Source organism: Schistocerca nitens, chromosome 9 (assembly GCF_023898315.1).
Source record: "Schistocerca nitens isolate TAMUIC-IGC-003100 chromosome 9, iqSchNite1.1, whole genome shotgun sequence".
NCBI lineage: Eukaryota > Metazoa > Arthropoda > Insecta > Orthoptera > Acrididae > Schistocerca > Schistocerca nitens.
The window spans coordinates 19,735,531-19,749,548 of record NC_064622.1 but is presented as its reverse complement, the minus strand read 5'-3'; the positions used below and the strand labels follow the sequence as shown (position 1 = coordinate 19,749,548).

Sequence of the window (14,018 nt, the reverse complement as noted above, 5' to 3'; positions counted from 1 at the left end):
AATCGTAATTCGATTAACTGCGTGAATCCAAAGTATCACGTTTAACATACGAAACAGTCTCTAACCTGGCCATAGCATATCATTGGATCATACTTGAAACAGCTTACTGGGACACTGACACTTGACGGAAAATAAATCGGATGTAATCCACTGTGGCACGGTGTGGATGGCTGTTCACGAACATTTTCGCGAAAATTTAATTGTAAATTTCTGTAACTGCTAGCATATGTATTAAAGATTCTCGGCTCATGCAAAATCTTTCCTCTTAATTACGAAGGAAACGGAAGGAGCGTTAACAATCGCAGTATTTAGGAAATCACACACTTCCGGAAAATAACATTCACAGCGAATATACAGATGGAGCGATATGCACGTCACAGTTCTTACAACCGCAGACCGAGGCTTAGGCGGAATTCTTATTAATCTTGCCTGCATATAATAGGCCACGTGAAATGGACCACTGCGTTTCGTTTTAATAACTGGAAACAGTCATGTATCACATTCCTTCTTGGAGGAGGAAACCACGTCGCCCCGAGGACTGAAGTCGTCGCGTCGAACAAGTCTCGACGGGTACACTTGGGCAAGCAGCGAACCTCCTAGCCGTTCCCGCTGTTCCGGCCCGTCATTCCCCGTGACTGCTCTCCTCGCCGAGACGTGGATTGCTGACGCGATCAGCCGTGACGACACGCAAGCAACAGAGCTGTGCAGAAAAGAAAAACACCACCTCGGCAGTCGCTCTGTTTCCAGCTGACCAGCGACTCAACAGGTGGCGACGCAGTGACCTAGTTTACAAAGGCCGCCGTGGCGGAAACCCATTCAGTCCCTGAAAGCGAGATGAATTCAAGGTTTCATTCAAGTGCCAGAGGTGAGACCAGCCTTTTCAGCTTAGTTACTCACTTCCAATAAAATCTCGACTGAGTATTATAACTGCGAGGATTGATGCATTTTGTATGTCGTCTGTTCTCAGATGAAAACCGCGTTTATCCGAAATCTCTTTCAGCTTGGGAGCTATCCAGGGTGGTCCATTGATAGTGACCGGGCCAAATATCTCAAGTACGTGGTATCTCGTAACATTCCGCCAGTGTGAACGGTATTTGCTTCGTGATATATTACCCGTGTTAAAATGGACCGTTTACCAATTGCGGAAAAGGTCGATGTCGTGTTGATGTATGGCTATTGTGATCAAAATGCCCAACGGGCGTGTGCTATGTATGCTGCTCGGTATCCTGGACGACATCATCCAAGTATGCGGACCGTTCACCTGATAGTTACGTTATTTAAGGAAACAGGAAGTGTTCAGGCACATGTGAAACGTCAACCACGACTTGCAACAAATGATGATGCCCAAGTAGGTGTTTTAGCTGCTGCCGCGGCTAATCCGCACTTCAGTAGCAGACAAATTGCGCGAGAATCGGGAATCTCAAAAACGTCGGTGTTGAGAATGCTACATCAACATTGATTGCACCCGTACTATATTTCTATGCACCAGGAATTGCATGGCGACGACTTTGAACGTCGTGTACAGCTCTGCCACTGGGCACAAGAGAAATTACGGGACGATGACAGATTTTTTGCACGCGTTCTATTTAGTGACGAAGCGTCATTCACCAACAGCGGTAACGTAAACCGGCATAATATGCACTATTGGGCAACGGAGAATCCACGATGCCTGCGACAAGCGGAACATCGGCGACCTTGGCGGGTTAATGTATGGTGCGGCATTATGGGAGGAAGGATAATTTGCCCCCATTTTATCGATGGCAACCTAAATGGTGCAATTTATGCTGATTTCCTACGTAATGTTCTACCGATGTTAGGCTGCTACAAGATGCTTCACTGCATGACAGAATGGGGATGTACTTCCAACATGATGAATGTCCGGCACATAGCTCGCGTGGCAGTTGAAGCGGTATTGAATAGCATATTTCATGACAGGTGGATTGGTCGTCGAAGCACTATACCATGGCCCGCACGTTCACCGGATCTGACGTCCCCGGATTTCTTTCTGTGGGGAGAGTTGAAGGATATTTGCTATCGTGATCCACCGACAACGCCTGACAACATGCGTCAGCGCATTGTCAATGCATGTGCGAACATTACCGAAGGCGAACTACTCGCTGTTAAGAGGAATGTCGTTACACGTTTTGCAAATGCATTGAGGTCGACGGACATCATTTTGAGCATTTATTGCATTAATGTGGTATTAACAGGTAATCACGCTGTAACAGCATGCGTTCTCAGAAGTGAAAAGTTCACAAAGGTACATATATCACATTGGAACAGCCGAAATAAAATGTTCAAACGTACCTACGTTCTGTATTTTAATTTAAGAAAACTACCTGTTACCAACTGTTCGTCTAAAATTGTGAGCCATATGTTTGTGACTATTACAACGGCATCTATCACAAGGCGAAAAAAGTGGTCCAACTAAAACATTCATATTTCTTTACGTACTACACGAATATGCAATAAAAATGGGGGTTCCTATTTTTAAAAAAAGGTTTTTGATATCCGTTTGGTCTATGGCAGCGCCATCTAGCGGGCCAACCATAGCGCCATCTGGTTTCCCCCTTCAAGCTAGACAAGTTTAGTTCTTTGTAGTTTCTTCGTTTGATGCTTATTTCGTGAGATATTTGGGCCGGTCACGATCAATGGACCACCGAGAGAGAGAGAGAGAGAGAGAGAGAGAGAGAGAGAGAGAGAGAGAGAGAGAGAGAAATGTGAAGGATTATTTACATTAAAGCTCTTTTTTAAAAAAACTGGAGTAATCTACTCTTTTTTTCTATTAGCTTATGCAGGGACTCTTCCCCTCTCCTGGCATACTCCGCAACAGATAAGCTGAATTTCGTTGTAGTACAAGCGGTCTGATTGAGGCAGAAACAAGTTTACCAATGAACTCGACATGTGAACTGAGGGACCTTATAGTTGACGAAGTGAAAGAATGTTTTTATCTTAAAAACAAATTGATACATGACAAACGAAGCAAGAAGCACAACTGAAACAGACTAGTATGAAGCCTTGGACACAATTTGAAAATCAAATTTTTCAGAATGTACGTATAGAGCAGAGCGTTTGTAGGTAGTTACTCATAGACTGGAAAGAGAGTGGGAATAGCAGAAAACCGAAGCGATTGACATGTGGTGTTACAGAAGAATGTTACAAATTTAGTGGCGTGATCACAAATGTCGAGAAGTTCTGGCAACAAACGGCGAGGAAAGATATATGCGGAAAACGCAAACTATGTAAAGGAACAGGCTGACAAAATGTGTGTTAAAACATGAGCAATTGAGGGGAAACATTGTAGGGGAAGACGGGCGGGAAACGTACAGGGTGATTCTGTGATGACGTTACAGACATTGAGGGATGATGAAGAAGGGGAGATGTACCAATTTGGTTCGGAAACGACCTAGTCAAAAGTTGTATGCTAAAATCGTGGATCTCTCCTGCTGCAAGCTCTTTGCTTTCCATGTTTTGGGAGGAGGTTAGTACGGATCAAAACAAGAAATGTTCAAATGTGTGTGAATGTAAGCGACCGAACTGCTGAAGTCGTTGGTCCCTGGACTTACACGACTTACACACTACTTGCTCTAAAATGCATGCCTTAAGAGATATGAGGATATGTTCATCTTAGCTACTGTGAAACACACCTTTTCTCCTGAACAAATGCTCATACCTCTTACGGTAGACATTTGGGAGCCCCATGTTTATTGAACTATGTTTTCTTGTTTTAGTTCATACCAGCTCCTTCCAAAATATGGAAAGCAAAGATCTTGCAGTAAAAGACGTCCCCTGTAACAGATATCAGAGCGATTTTTGTTTTTAAATTTCGACTTCGCTTCCGGACGAGGGTTCCTTTTCTGAAATTGATACATTTACACTTCATCATCCCTACAACTTTTTAACGTCGTCACCGATTCACCCTGTATAATTAATGACGGCAGAGGAGAGTAGATCTTGGGGTGCGCCATCAAACCAACCTATAAACTGATGATTGGTTACGGTGTTTACTGCTACTATTTCATCCAGTTTCCCGATTTGAGCCACTTATCCATTCCAAACTTGATGGAAGTACACGGTGGGAGGTTAAGGCTTCAACACGCTAGAACACTGTTTGGCAGAGTGTACTCTTTCGGGAGGCAGCACTTCCGCCAGCCGCCTGACGTTGCAGACCCGGACGAGTGCCCCGAGATGGTGACCCGGGCGCAGTGGGGGGCGCGGCCGCCGACGGCCCGCGAGACCATGAAGACGCCGGTGCCGTTCGTCGTGATCCACCACACGTACAAGCCGGGCTTCTGCGCCACCACCGAGGACTGCAAGAAGGCCATGCGTACCATGCAGGACATGCACCAGTTCCAGCACAAGTGGAACGACATCGGCTACAAGTGAGTATGTCCTCTCATCCGGTCGTGATAAAACGTTACCTGTCAATGGATCGATAACTTCTCGGTAGGCAGGGCGCGTAATTGTATCCTGGATGCAGAGTCTTCCAAAGGTGTGGAAATAAATTCTGGCAAGCTCCAGGAATGCATGTTGGGACCGTTTCTATTCTTATTGTATACCAACCAGTAAACCAAAGATCCTTTAAAGCATCGAGCTTCCATGCATAAAACGTATTCAAGTTTATAAGCGAGGAAAAGTCTGAAATTATCCTTAAAGATTGTTGGAAGTCGCTAAGTGGACTAGTATTAGTCTGGGAAATTTGTTGCGTTTTAAGCGACAGCGGACTTTTCACACATCTCAATGTTTATGACGCCATATTTTGTTGACCGTGTCGTAGAATGATAATTTTGCAGGTACATTCAGTAATATATGTGGATACTGCTAGAATTAATAATAAATAAGTAATAGATTAAAACGTACGCGTGATGCTGGCGTTTTAATGCATGAACGGCGAAAATGTAGTAAGCGATACACTTTTTTCCTTTCAACATTTTGTGTGGGTGGGTGGGTGTGGGTTGTGTATGCAAGGAACTGTTTTATAGTCCGCGTATCTGTGCGCGGTGTATTACGTTGTCTCAAGCCAAACACACAGCTCGGAACTGCAACATTTGTCTTATTGTATTAAAGTTTTAATATAAGATATATGTCTTAATGAACTGATTATGAAAGCATGTTACATTTTTAAATTCGGTCACTACGAGAAATACTTATCCTGTCCATACGCTGCAACTGGTACCAGGCGCTGGCGTTTCAGTAATATATGTGTAAGCAACTTCCGAACAGTATTAAACGTAATCTCATCGACTTTCCGTAGATGATTCAGGATCTATAACGAAAAGTTGCGCACATGTTCAGTGAGATCTTGACAAGATTTCAAAGTTGTGCAAGGATTAGCAGCTTGCTGTAAATGTACGGAAATACAACGCTGTGCACTTCACAAAATTACAAAAATTTAATATCCTCTGGCTACAATATCAACAAGTCACAAATGGAATCGGTCGACAAATGCGTAATACTGTAACAATTTGTGGGAATATTAACTGGAATGATCACACCGGCTCAGTTGTAGCTGCAGTAGTTGAAACACTTCCTTCATTGGTAGTGCACCAGGGAAATGCAGTCTACAAAGGAGATTACTTACAAAACATCCGTGACCCACAATAAAATATTTCTGAGGTATGTGGAACCCGTATCAAATATCACTAACACGAGATATGGAACATATACAGAGAATGGCAGGACGAATGGTCACAGTTTGTTTGACGAACGGTAGAGTGTCACAGAGATGCTGAAGCAACTGAATTGTCTGATGTATGAAGACGGACGCTAATTATCCAGCGAAAGAGTGCTTACAGACTTCCAAGCAGCAGCTATAAGTGAGGAATCTAGGAAAGTACTACAGCTCCACTACGTGTCGCTCGCTTATGCGCCCCGAGCGCAAGATTAGGCTAATTACAGCACGCACAGGGGCGTTTAGGCAGTCATTCTTCCGGCGCTCCTTACGCACACCGAAGGGAAATTAAACTTAATATGTGATGAAGTAAGTGCCCTCTACTATGCACTTCACAGTGGTTTACAGGATGTAGATGCCGATAACATATTTCTGTGTAAATACACAAAACTTGTAGTGTTCCTTTATGCGTGTATAAATCAAGACCATTCCTTCCCCGAAGGCTGTTTGTTTAATTAGACATATGCCAGTACAAAGAACCACACCCTGGAATCACCTCAAAAATCCAGCAGCAGTGGGGGGCGGCAGCAAGAAGTGAACCATTCAGTCGCACGCGCTATCTGAACATGAAAGTGGAAAGTGTGTTACCAGCCACCAGCACTGTGCCGCTGAGCTGGCACGGTCTCACTTACCCCAGCTACCAGACCACCTGGGCCATCCAATAACGGTGCAGTTGACATCTGCGTCTGAATATGAAGTCTGAACTACAGTTAAAGTTAACAGGAATGCTAACTGCTACCTTCGTTCTCAACCTGTAGATTGATCGGCAAATCTCGTTTTCTATTTTTCCCTATTTTCCGCAAAAGTCTTCAGTTTAGAGTATGTTGTCAGTTTCAGAATTCTTTTTGTTATCTGCCTGGTGTACAGTGGTTTTGCGCTTCCTCCTGCCAGTGATTATTCCCCCTAGTAACTACACAATTGCCCGCCCGGCTAGCCGCGCCGTCTAACCCGCTGCTTCGCGAGCGGGAGGGCGTGCCGGACCCCGGCACGAATCCGCCCGGAGGATCAGTGTCGAGGTCCGGTGTGCCTGCCAGCCTGTGCATGGTTTTACGCCGGTTTTCCATCTGCCTCGGCGAATGCGGGCTGATTCCCCTTATTCCGCCTCAGTTGCACTATGTCGGCGATTGCTGCGCAAACACCAATTCCACGTACGCGTACACCATCATTACCCTACCACGCAAACATATGAGGTTACACTCGTCTGGTTTGAGGGGAGGGAGGGGGGGGGGGCACTGGGGGCCGAACCGCACAATAACCCTGGGTTCGGTGCAGGGCGGCGGCGGGGAGATGGCGTGGGGGGGTGGACAGGACAAAGTTGAGGATTGAAGGAGTACATCGGACAACTAGAGAGCTGAACCGAAATGAACTGAATCGGGGAGAAAATACTTTTATGGCACAATATAAGGTATAAATTCATAGGACAAATTCTCAGGAAACAAAGAATAATTAATATGATATAGGAGGTACGTGTAGCGGGCAGTGTGAATGAAGAAAGAAAGGTTAGGGTTTAACATTCTACCGACAACTATGTAGTTTGACATGAAGCGTGTTGGGGGAAGGATAGAAAAGGAAATCATCCATTTCCTATTCAAAGGAACCATCCTGGCATTTGCTTTAACTGATTTAAGGAAAACAGAAGATGTAAATCTGGATGGTCGGACAGGTTTTCAAACCACCAACCTACCGAATGCGAGCCCAGTCTCTCAGCACTTAGTTGCCTTGCTCGGAGTCCCGGGGTGGGCGACAAAAATTGTGGAGGTTCCACTAAAGGGCAGGTGAGCTGTTACGGCGGTCTCGACAAAGAAAGAGTACTCAGTTCCCAGAAAACGTGCATAGTAAAAATTCAGAGTAACGTTTGAGTTGATGAGCGATTAACTGTCCGCAACTGAACACTTTCAGACTAACTCAGCGCAAGCTGAAACCAAAAATAGGTAGCACACTGCAATATTTTTTTTCTGCTTTGCAGTTTTGTGGTTGGCGGCGACGGCAAAGTGTACGAAGGACGCGGCTGGGGAATAGTCGGTGCCCACGCGCCCAACTACAACAGCCGCAGCATCGGGATCAGCTTCATCGGCGACTACACAAGTGAGTATCCCACACACTTGTTGCAGGAAATTCGTTTTCAGTGCAGGTTAATCTTTGAGATAAGCCGCTTGAATGATAGCAGAGAAAAAGGTTTAAAAGCGAGTATATCCATCCCCCGCTAGATATCACTGTCCACGTCAAATTATTGTTTTTCCCCCTCCTTACTTTTGCACTTACCTTCAGGCACCGAGCAAGCGTCCCTGCGAAGACGGCACTGAAAAGGAAGTAAATAAATAAATGAATGAAAGTAGCGTCTAACTTTTAATTTCGGTTTATCACTATCTTATAAATAAATTGTTCCACCTTTCCGAAGTTTTCTGAAGAAAATTAAAAAGAAAATAACGTTTAGATCTATTTACATACAAGTGCGCAATGCCCCTAACGCAATTCAATAGCTCAAAGTAAGCGAATTTAGTCATGCAAAACAATAAGATAGAACACTGCGTTACCCGATAAGTGACTAATATATAAATTATGAGTTACAAATACTACTTCCCATCTCCGTTCCAAAATAGTTACGTTCCACGAATACGTGAATTGCCTACGATGATGCATTAGTGTCAACGCATATACAATGGTTAACATCACCAATACGGAGCATAGCTTGTCAAAAGACGATACTCATCGAAATAATACATCCCAAATGAAATGCATTAGTTTCTTCAGTATCATGTTTCGGCAAGGCTACGTTTTCCTAATAAAAAGGCTGCTTGTATCGTCTAGCGGTTGGACCCTGTTTCGATTCCCAGTGAGCAGTTCACATTATTCTGTGGGGGAAAGATGTGGAGCCAGCAAGCCACTGACGTGGCATCAAATCGAAAGCCCTGCACCAAACTGAGACAACCAGAACATGTGTCTACATTATGAAAATGTATTAAATTACATAATTCAAAAATCATTAAATACGTTATTTTTCCAAGAAGACTGCGTCTTATGTTTTGCTTTCTGGATTCGTCCTTAAGGCTAACCTGTTTCAAAAACTACTATGTTACGTAAATGAAACTGTCTTGTTGCTGAGAGAAATTGTGCATAGCGAAGGATTTACTTTAAAAAATTGTTCAAATGGCTCCTAGACTTAGAACTACTTAAACCTAACTAACCTAAGGGCATCACACACACCCATGCCCGAGGCAGGATTCGAACCTGCGACCGTAGCAGCCGCGTGGTTGCGGACTAAAGTGCCTAGAACCGCTCGGCCACAGCGGCCGGCTTTTGACTGTTGGTCCACAATTTTGTAAGTGCCTTAACATGAATAACAGTGAAAAAAGCAAACGTGCAAAATTGCATTGGCAAGCCAGGCCAGGTGGTGAGGCAGACCCGCCTTGAATCAACGTGCGGGATAAATGACCACTGGTCTTATACACATACAATTCTGAATTTGATTACAGCCGGTTTCCCACACTCGTTACCTGTGCCCCAGAAACACAACACACAATAAGCGAAAACACGAAAATAAGATAGTTCCCGCTACTCACACTATCGTATCATTATATCATAGTTAACGTGACTGCTTCAAGAATAGACCCTGGCTTGGACACACGCAGGAGATGATGAGAAAAGTCTCACGCACAGAATGGAACGCACATTGTATAGGCCACAAGCCTAAAACAGATAGAAAGTATTCCTAAACAATCACGCTGAATACGACACGCAGAATAATGAACAAGTAATTGATTAGTTTATTCTCATTCATTGTTAAGAATGGAATTAAAATGGTCCCAATTTCGTGACTTCTGCTGGTGCTAGTCACCTGTGACGTGACGTGCTGCGGTGAATAATTTGCTTCACCATTTTGTTATGGTAGTATTTATAGCTAGTAGGCTGCCAGGAAGTGAGAAAAATCAAGCCAACAAATCCAATGGTCTATGATTCAATCCCCAGTCAGCCTTAGAAGTTTTTCTGGCACTTAACGCTTCAGTCACCTTTGGAAATCATTTATAAATGCCAGATTGCACGGTGATTCGGATTCCAAGCTCTTCCCCCTTTAATCGGCTGACTGAGTCACTTCAGAGGTTCCTAGGAGGCAACAGCGTATCACCTCCAAAACAGTACAGCGCCTAGTCAAACAAAGTGCCGTTCATAAGAAACTTCTGGTTGATAACAGCTTCACCATACAATTAGGATCAAAGCTGATAGAGGCATGCACCTTCAAATACAAAGATATATATAACCAGTCAGAATACGGCGCTGCGGTCCGCAACACCCTTATAAGACAGGAGTCTGGCGCAGTTGTTAGATCAGTTGCTACCGCTACAATGGCAGGTTATCAAGATTTAAGTGAGTTTGAGCGTGACGTTATAGTCGGCGCACGAGCGGAGGGAAACGGCATATCCAAGGTAGCGATGAAGTGGGGACTTTCCCGTACGATCATTTCACGAGTGTACGATGAATATCAGGAAGCCAGTAAAACATCAAATCTCCGACATCGCTGTGGCCGGAAAAATATCGTGCAAGAGCGGGACCAACAACGACTGAAGAGAATCGTTCAACGTGACAGAAGTGCAACCCTTCCGCAAACTGCTACAAATTTAAGTGCTGGGCCATTAACAAGTGTCAGCTTGGGAGCCATTCAACGAAACATCATCGATATGGCCTCTCGGAGCCGAAGGCCCACTGGTGTACCCTCGACGACAGCACGACACAAAGCTTTACGCCTCGCCTGGGCCATTCAACACCGACATTGGACTGTTGATGACTGGAAACATGTTGCCTGGTCGGACGAGTCTCGTCTCAAATTGTATAGAGCGGATGGACGTGTACGGGTACGGAGACAACCTCATGAATCCATGGACCCTCTATGTCAGCAGGGGACCGTTCAAGCTGGTGGGGGCTCTGTAATGGCGTGAAGCGTGTGAAGTTGTAGTGATATGGGACCCCTGATCCGTCTAGATACGACTCGGGCAGGTGACACGTACGTAAGCACCCTGTCTGATCACCTGCATCCATTCATGTCCATTGTGCATTCGGACGGAGTTGGACAATTCCAGCAGGACAATGCGACACCCCACACGACCAGAATTGCTACAGAGTAACTCCAGGAACAGTTCCGCTGGCTGCCAAACTTCCCAGACATGAACATTATTGAGCATACCTGGGATGCTTTGCAGCGTACTGTCAGAAGAGATCTCCATCCCCTCGTACTTGTGCGGATTTATGGGCAGCCCTGCAGGATTCGTAGTGTCAATTCCCTCCAGCACTATATCACACATTAGGCGAGTCCATGCCACGTCGTGTTGCGGCACTTCTGCGTGCTCGCGAGGGCTGCACACGGTATGAGGCAGGTGTATACCAGTTTCTTTCTCACCTGAGTGTAGTATGTTTTACTATGTGGCCTGCTGTTACAGTTGTGTCCGTGTCGATGTCACAACGTGCCGCAACTCTCTCTCTCTCTCTCTCTCTCTCTCTCTCTCTCTCTCTCTCTCTCCCACAGACCTGTACCTGCAACCTCCGGACAATGTTTGTGCAGGTAACTTGCCGACGCCGGCGATGCTGGAGGCGGGCCAGCAGCTGATCCGGTGCGGCGTCGCCCGCGGGCAGATCGCCGCCGACTACAAGCTGCTCGGCCACCGGCAGGTCAGGGCCACGGAGTGCCCCGGCGACGCGTTCTTCGCCAACATTCAGAAGTGGCCCCACTGGTCTCCGCTCCGCGACATCGTTCCCAGGCTGTAGGCCTTCCAGCCGGCGGCGGTTCCTTAAGCGTCGGTACAACTTACTAATCTTGTGTAATGTAAGGAGTGCCTTTTTAGCGCTTGACGTGGACGCGAGGACAATATTCTCATCGGAGTGACTGAAATGTTTCTTTATACTGTATCATCGCAAAAACGACGACAAATATTAAAATTAATGGCTGTTATGAAGAAGTTTGCTTTACCGTTCCTGCACAATGTAGCAGTATATCAGGAACTCAATCGGCAGGGTACGACGAGTGACAGCATAGCTGGTCATTCGTGCAGATCAGTTACGTAAACAAATGTACGACCTACCCTTAGCTACGAAAGAAAAGCCTCTAAGACTTCTATTGTTTTCCCTTGTGTAAAGTGATTCGGTCGGTATATGATGTGATTTTGAGTAAGCGTCACGTAAGATAATCTAATTGTCCAGAGCTTGTGCGGTGTACTGAACTGTCACTTTCACGTAAAAATATAAAACAAACTCTCAAGGAAAGTGTATTTCATTCTCCTGTACTTACCTCAAATTTAGCGCAGCACGTCCAGGCAAGAAAACTGTCTTCCTTTGATACAGCGTTATCCAAAACTCTGTCATAACTAGTTTCTACTCAGTTCGCAGCAAGATGAAACGTTACAAATAGACTGTTGATAGAAAGAAACATTCAGAAAAAGAAATCACGTTCTAAAAACATAAGGACAAATCATTTACTTTCGTATACAATTCACAATCGAGAAATAACGTCTGGTCGACGAGAATTGTTAATTCAAGTACGACAATATGTAATTGAAATTTTCGTCGAGTCTCTTAATGGATGGAAGACGTGCTGAAAAGTAATGCCTCCGAAATTTTCATGCGAAAATTCTTGAAGCTTGTTAGATAAAACAAATGTTATCAACATTGTACATCTTTATTCTTCATGTCTACATATTTATTTCTGAACATAGTCACTCTGGCGGCGAACATTTCTCCCAACGAGAGACCAGTTTGTTGATACTGTCGCTACAGAACGTTTGGTTTTGTTGGCGGAGCCACCACCTGACCTCTGCTTACACCGCTCATAACTATCAAAGTCAAGGCCTCGAAGGTTCTGGAAACAAATGAAAATAGGATCGTGCCGATCCGCGACTGTGTGGAGGATGGTCGATGAGAGAGCCCAAGGCGTGGAATTGTTGCAGGCGTCGCTGCGCTCGTGTGTGGTCTGGCACTGCCATGATGACGTCCGTGTGTGGATGAACTCTTCAAATTCGGAACTTGAGTACAGCTCGCTGTTTTTCACGCACCGACATAGTTACGTTAACACGTCGCCATATATCACGCAACAATTCTGAGCCCTCCAATAGCAGAGGGCTGCAAACAAGTAGACATGAAGAATAAAGATGTTTGCTTCCTTAAACAGAGTTTTCACATAAATTCGGAGGCATTCCTTTTCAGCATGCTCTAGCATAGAAAGTGACAATTTCTTTTCGTGTTGCACACAGTGACAGTTCAGCAAGGACATAAACGTCACATCAGTTGAGAGTATTTATGGCGATTTACACTGCAGAAAATGCACCATCATGTGCCATCGCCTTTACTACGTCCTGATATTTACCATAATCATTAAGGACGCTCAAATTCTAGAAGCTCACCAGATAGTACTGTATCAGGGAATTGGCATCACTGATGTCTTCAGAAGATTGTTGTTACAGTATTTCAATTAGTTACAAAACAGGTAACTTTTCAGCTATCTATAAACCGGGACAGTGCTCTAAATATTTGTTTTCTCATATATATTTTCTTACCTAAAAACTCCTGTTATTTGGGAGTTTTTAGCGACTGTAACGAGTAACGACAAATGCGACTATTATCGAACTATCAATTTTGCGAGTCAGTTACAGAATACGGACACGAATTATATACAGAAGAATGGTAAAACTGGTAGAAGCCGGCACTCCGGGCAGATCAGTTACGGTGTCGGAGAAATGTTGGTACACGGAAGGCAATGCTGACCCTACGACTTATTAGAAGATCGGTTAAGGAAAGGGAAACCTACGTTCATAACATTTCTAGACTTCGAGAGAGGTACTGACAATGTTGACTGGAATACTCTCATTGAAATTCAGAAGGTAGCAGCGATAAATTGCACGGAGCGAAAGGCTATTAACAACTTGCACAGAAACCAGTCGAGAGGCACGAAAGGGGAGCAGTGGTTGAGAAGGGAGTGAGACAGGCTTGTAGCCTATCCCCAATGTTATTCATTCAATCTGCAACATTGAGCAGACTGTAGAGGAAACCAATGAAGAATCTGGAGCAGGAATTCAAAGTTCAGAGAGAAGAAGTAAAAACTTCGAGGTATGCGGATGACTTTGTAACTTTATCAGAAACAGCAAACGGCGTGGAAGAGAACTGAATGTAAAGGGTATCATCTTGATAAGAGAATATAAAATGAACGTCAACAAAAAAAGCAAAAGAACGATAATGGGACGTAGCTAAATTAAATCAGGTGAGTCTGAGGAAATTAAGATTAGATAATAGATAGTTGGCAGGATACATTCTGAGGCATCAAGGGATCACCAATTTAGTACTGGATGAAAGCATGGGGGGGGGGGGAGGG

At 44.7% G+C, this 14,018-nt stretch overlaps 2 protein-coding genes across 5 annotated transcripts in view; one reads left to right on the top strand and one right to left on the bottom strand.

Annotated features, from left to right (window-relative positions):
* LOC126203961 (peptidoglycan-recognition protein LB-like) overlaps window positions 1-11,920 on the top strand; it is a 69,670-nt gene extending 57,750 nt beyond the window's left edge. For both annotated transcript variants that reach the window (XM_049938359.1, XM_049938358.1), the window contains exons 2-4: window positions 4,169-4,382; window positions 7,638-7,756; window positions 11,223-11,920. In XM_049938359.1, coding sequence (XP_049794316.1) covers window positions 4,169-4,382; window positions 7,638-7,756; window positions 11,223-11,425 — 536 coding nt within the window. In that variant the 3' untranslated portion in view covers window positions 11,426-11,920. The remainder of the gene's footprint in view (window positions 1-4,168; window positions 4,383-7,637; window positions 7,757-11,222) is intronic.
* Window positions 1-14,018, bottom strand: part of LOC126203958 (trichoplein keratin filament-binding protein) — an 801,925-nt gene that overhangs the window by 331,477 nt on the left and 456,430 nt on the right. For all 3 annotated transcript variants that reach the window (XM_049938356.1, XM_049938355.1, XM_049938354.1), the window contains one exon: window positions 7,934-7,970. Coding sequence is in view for 1 of the 3 variants with exons in the window: in XM_049938354.1 (XP_049794311.1) it covers window positions 7,934-7,970 (37 nt within the window). In the remaining 2 variants the exon portion in view is untranslated. The remainder of the gene's footprint in view (window positions 1-7,933; window positions 7,971-14,018) is intronic.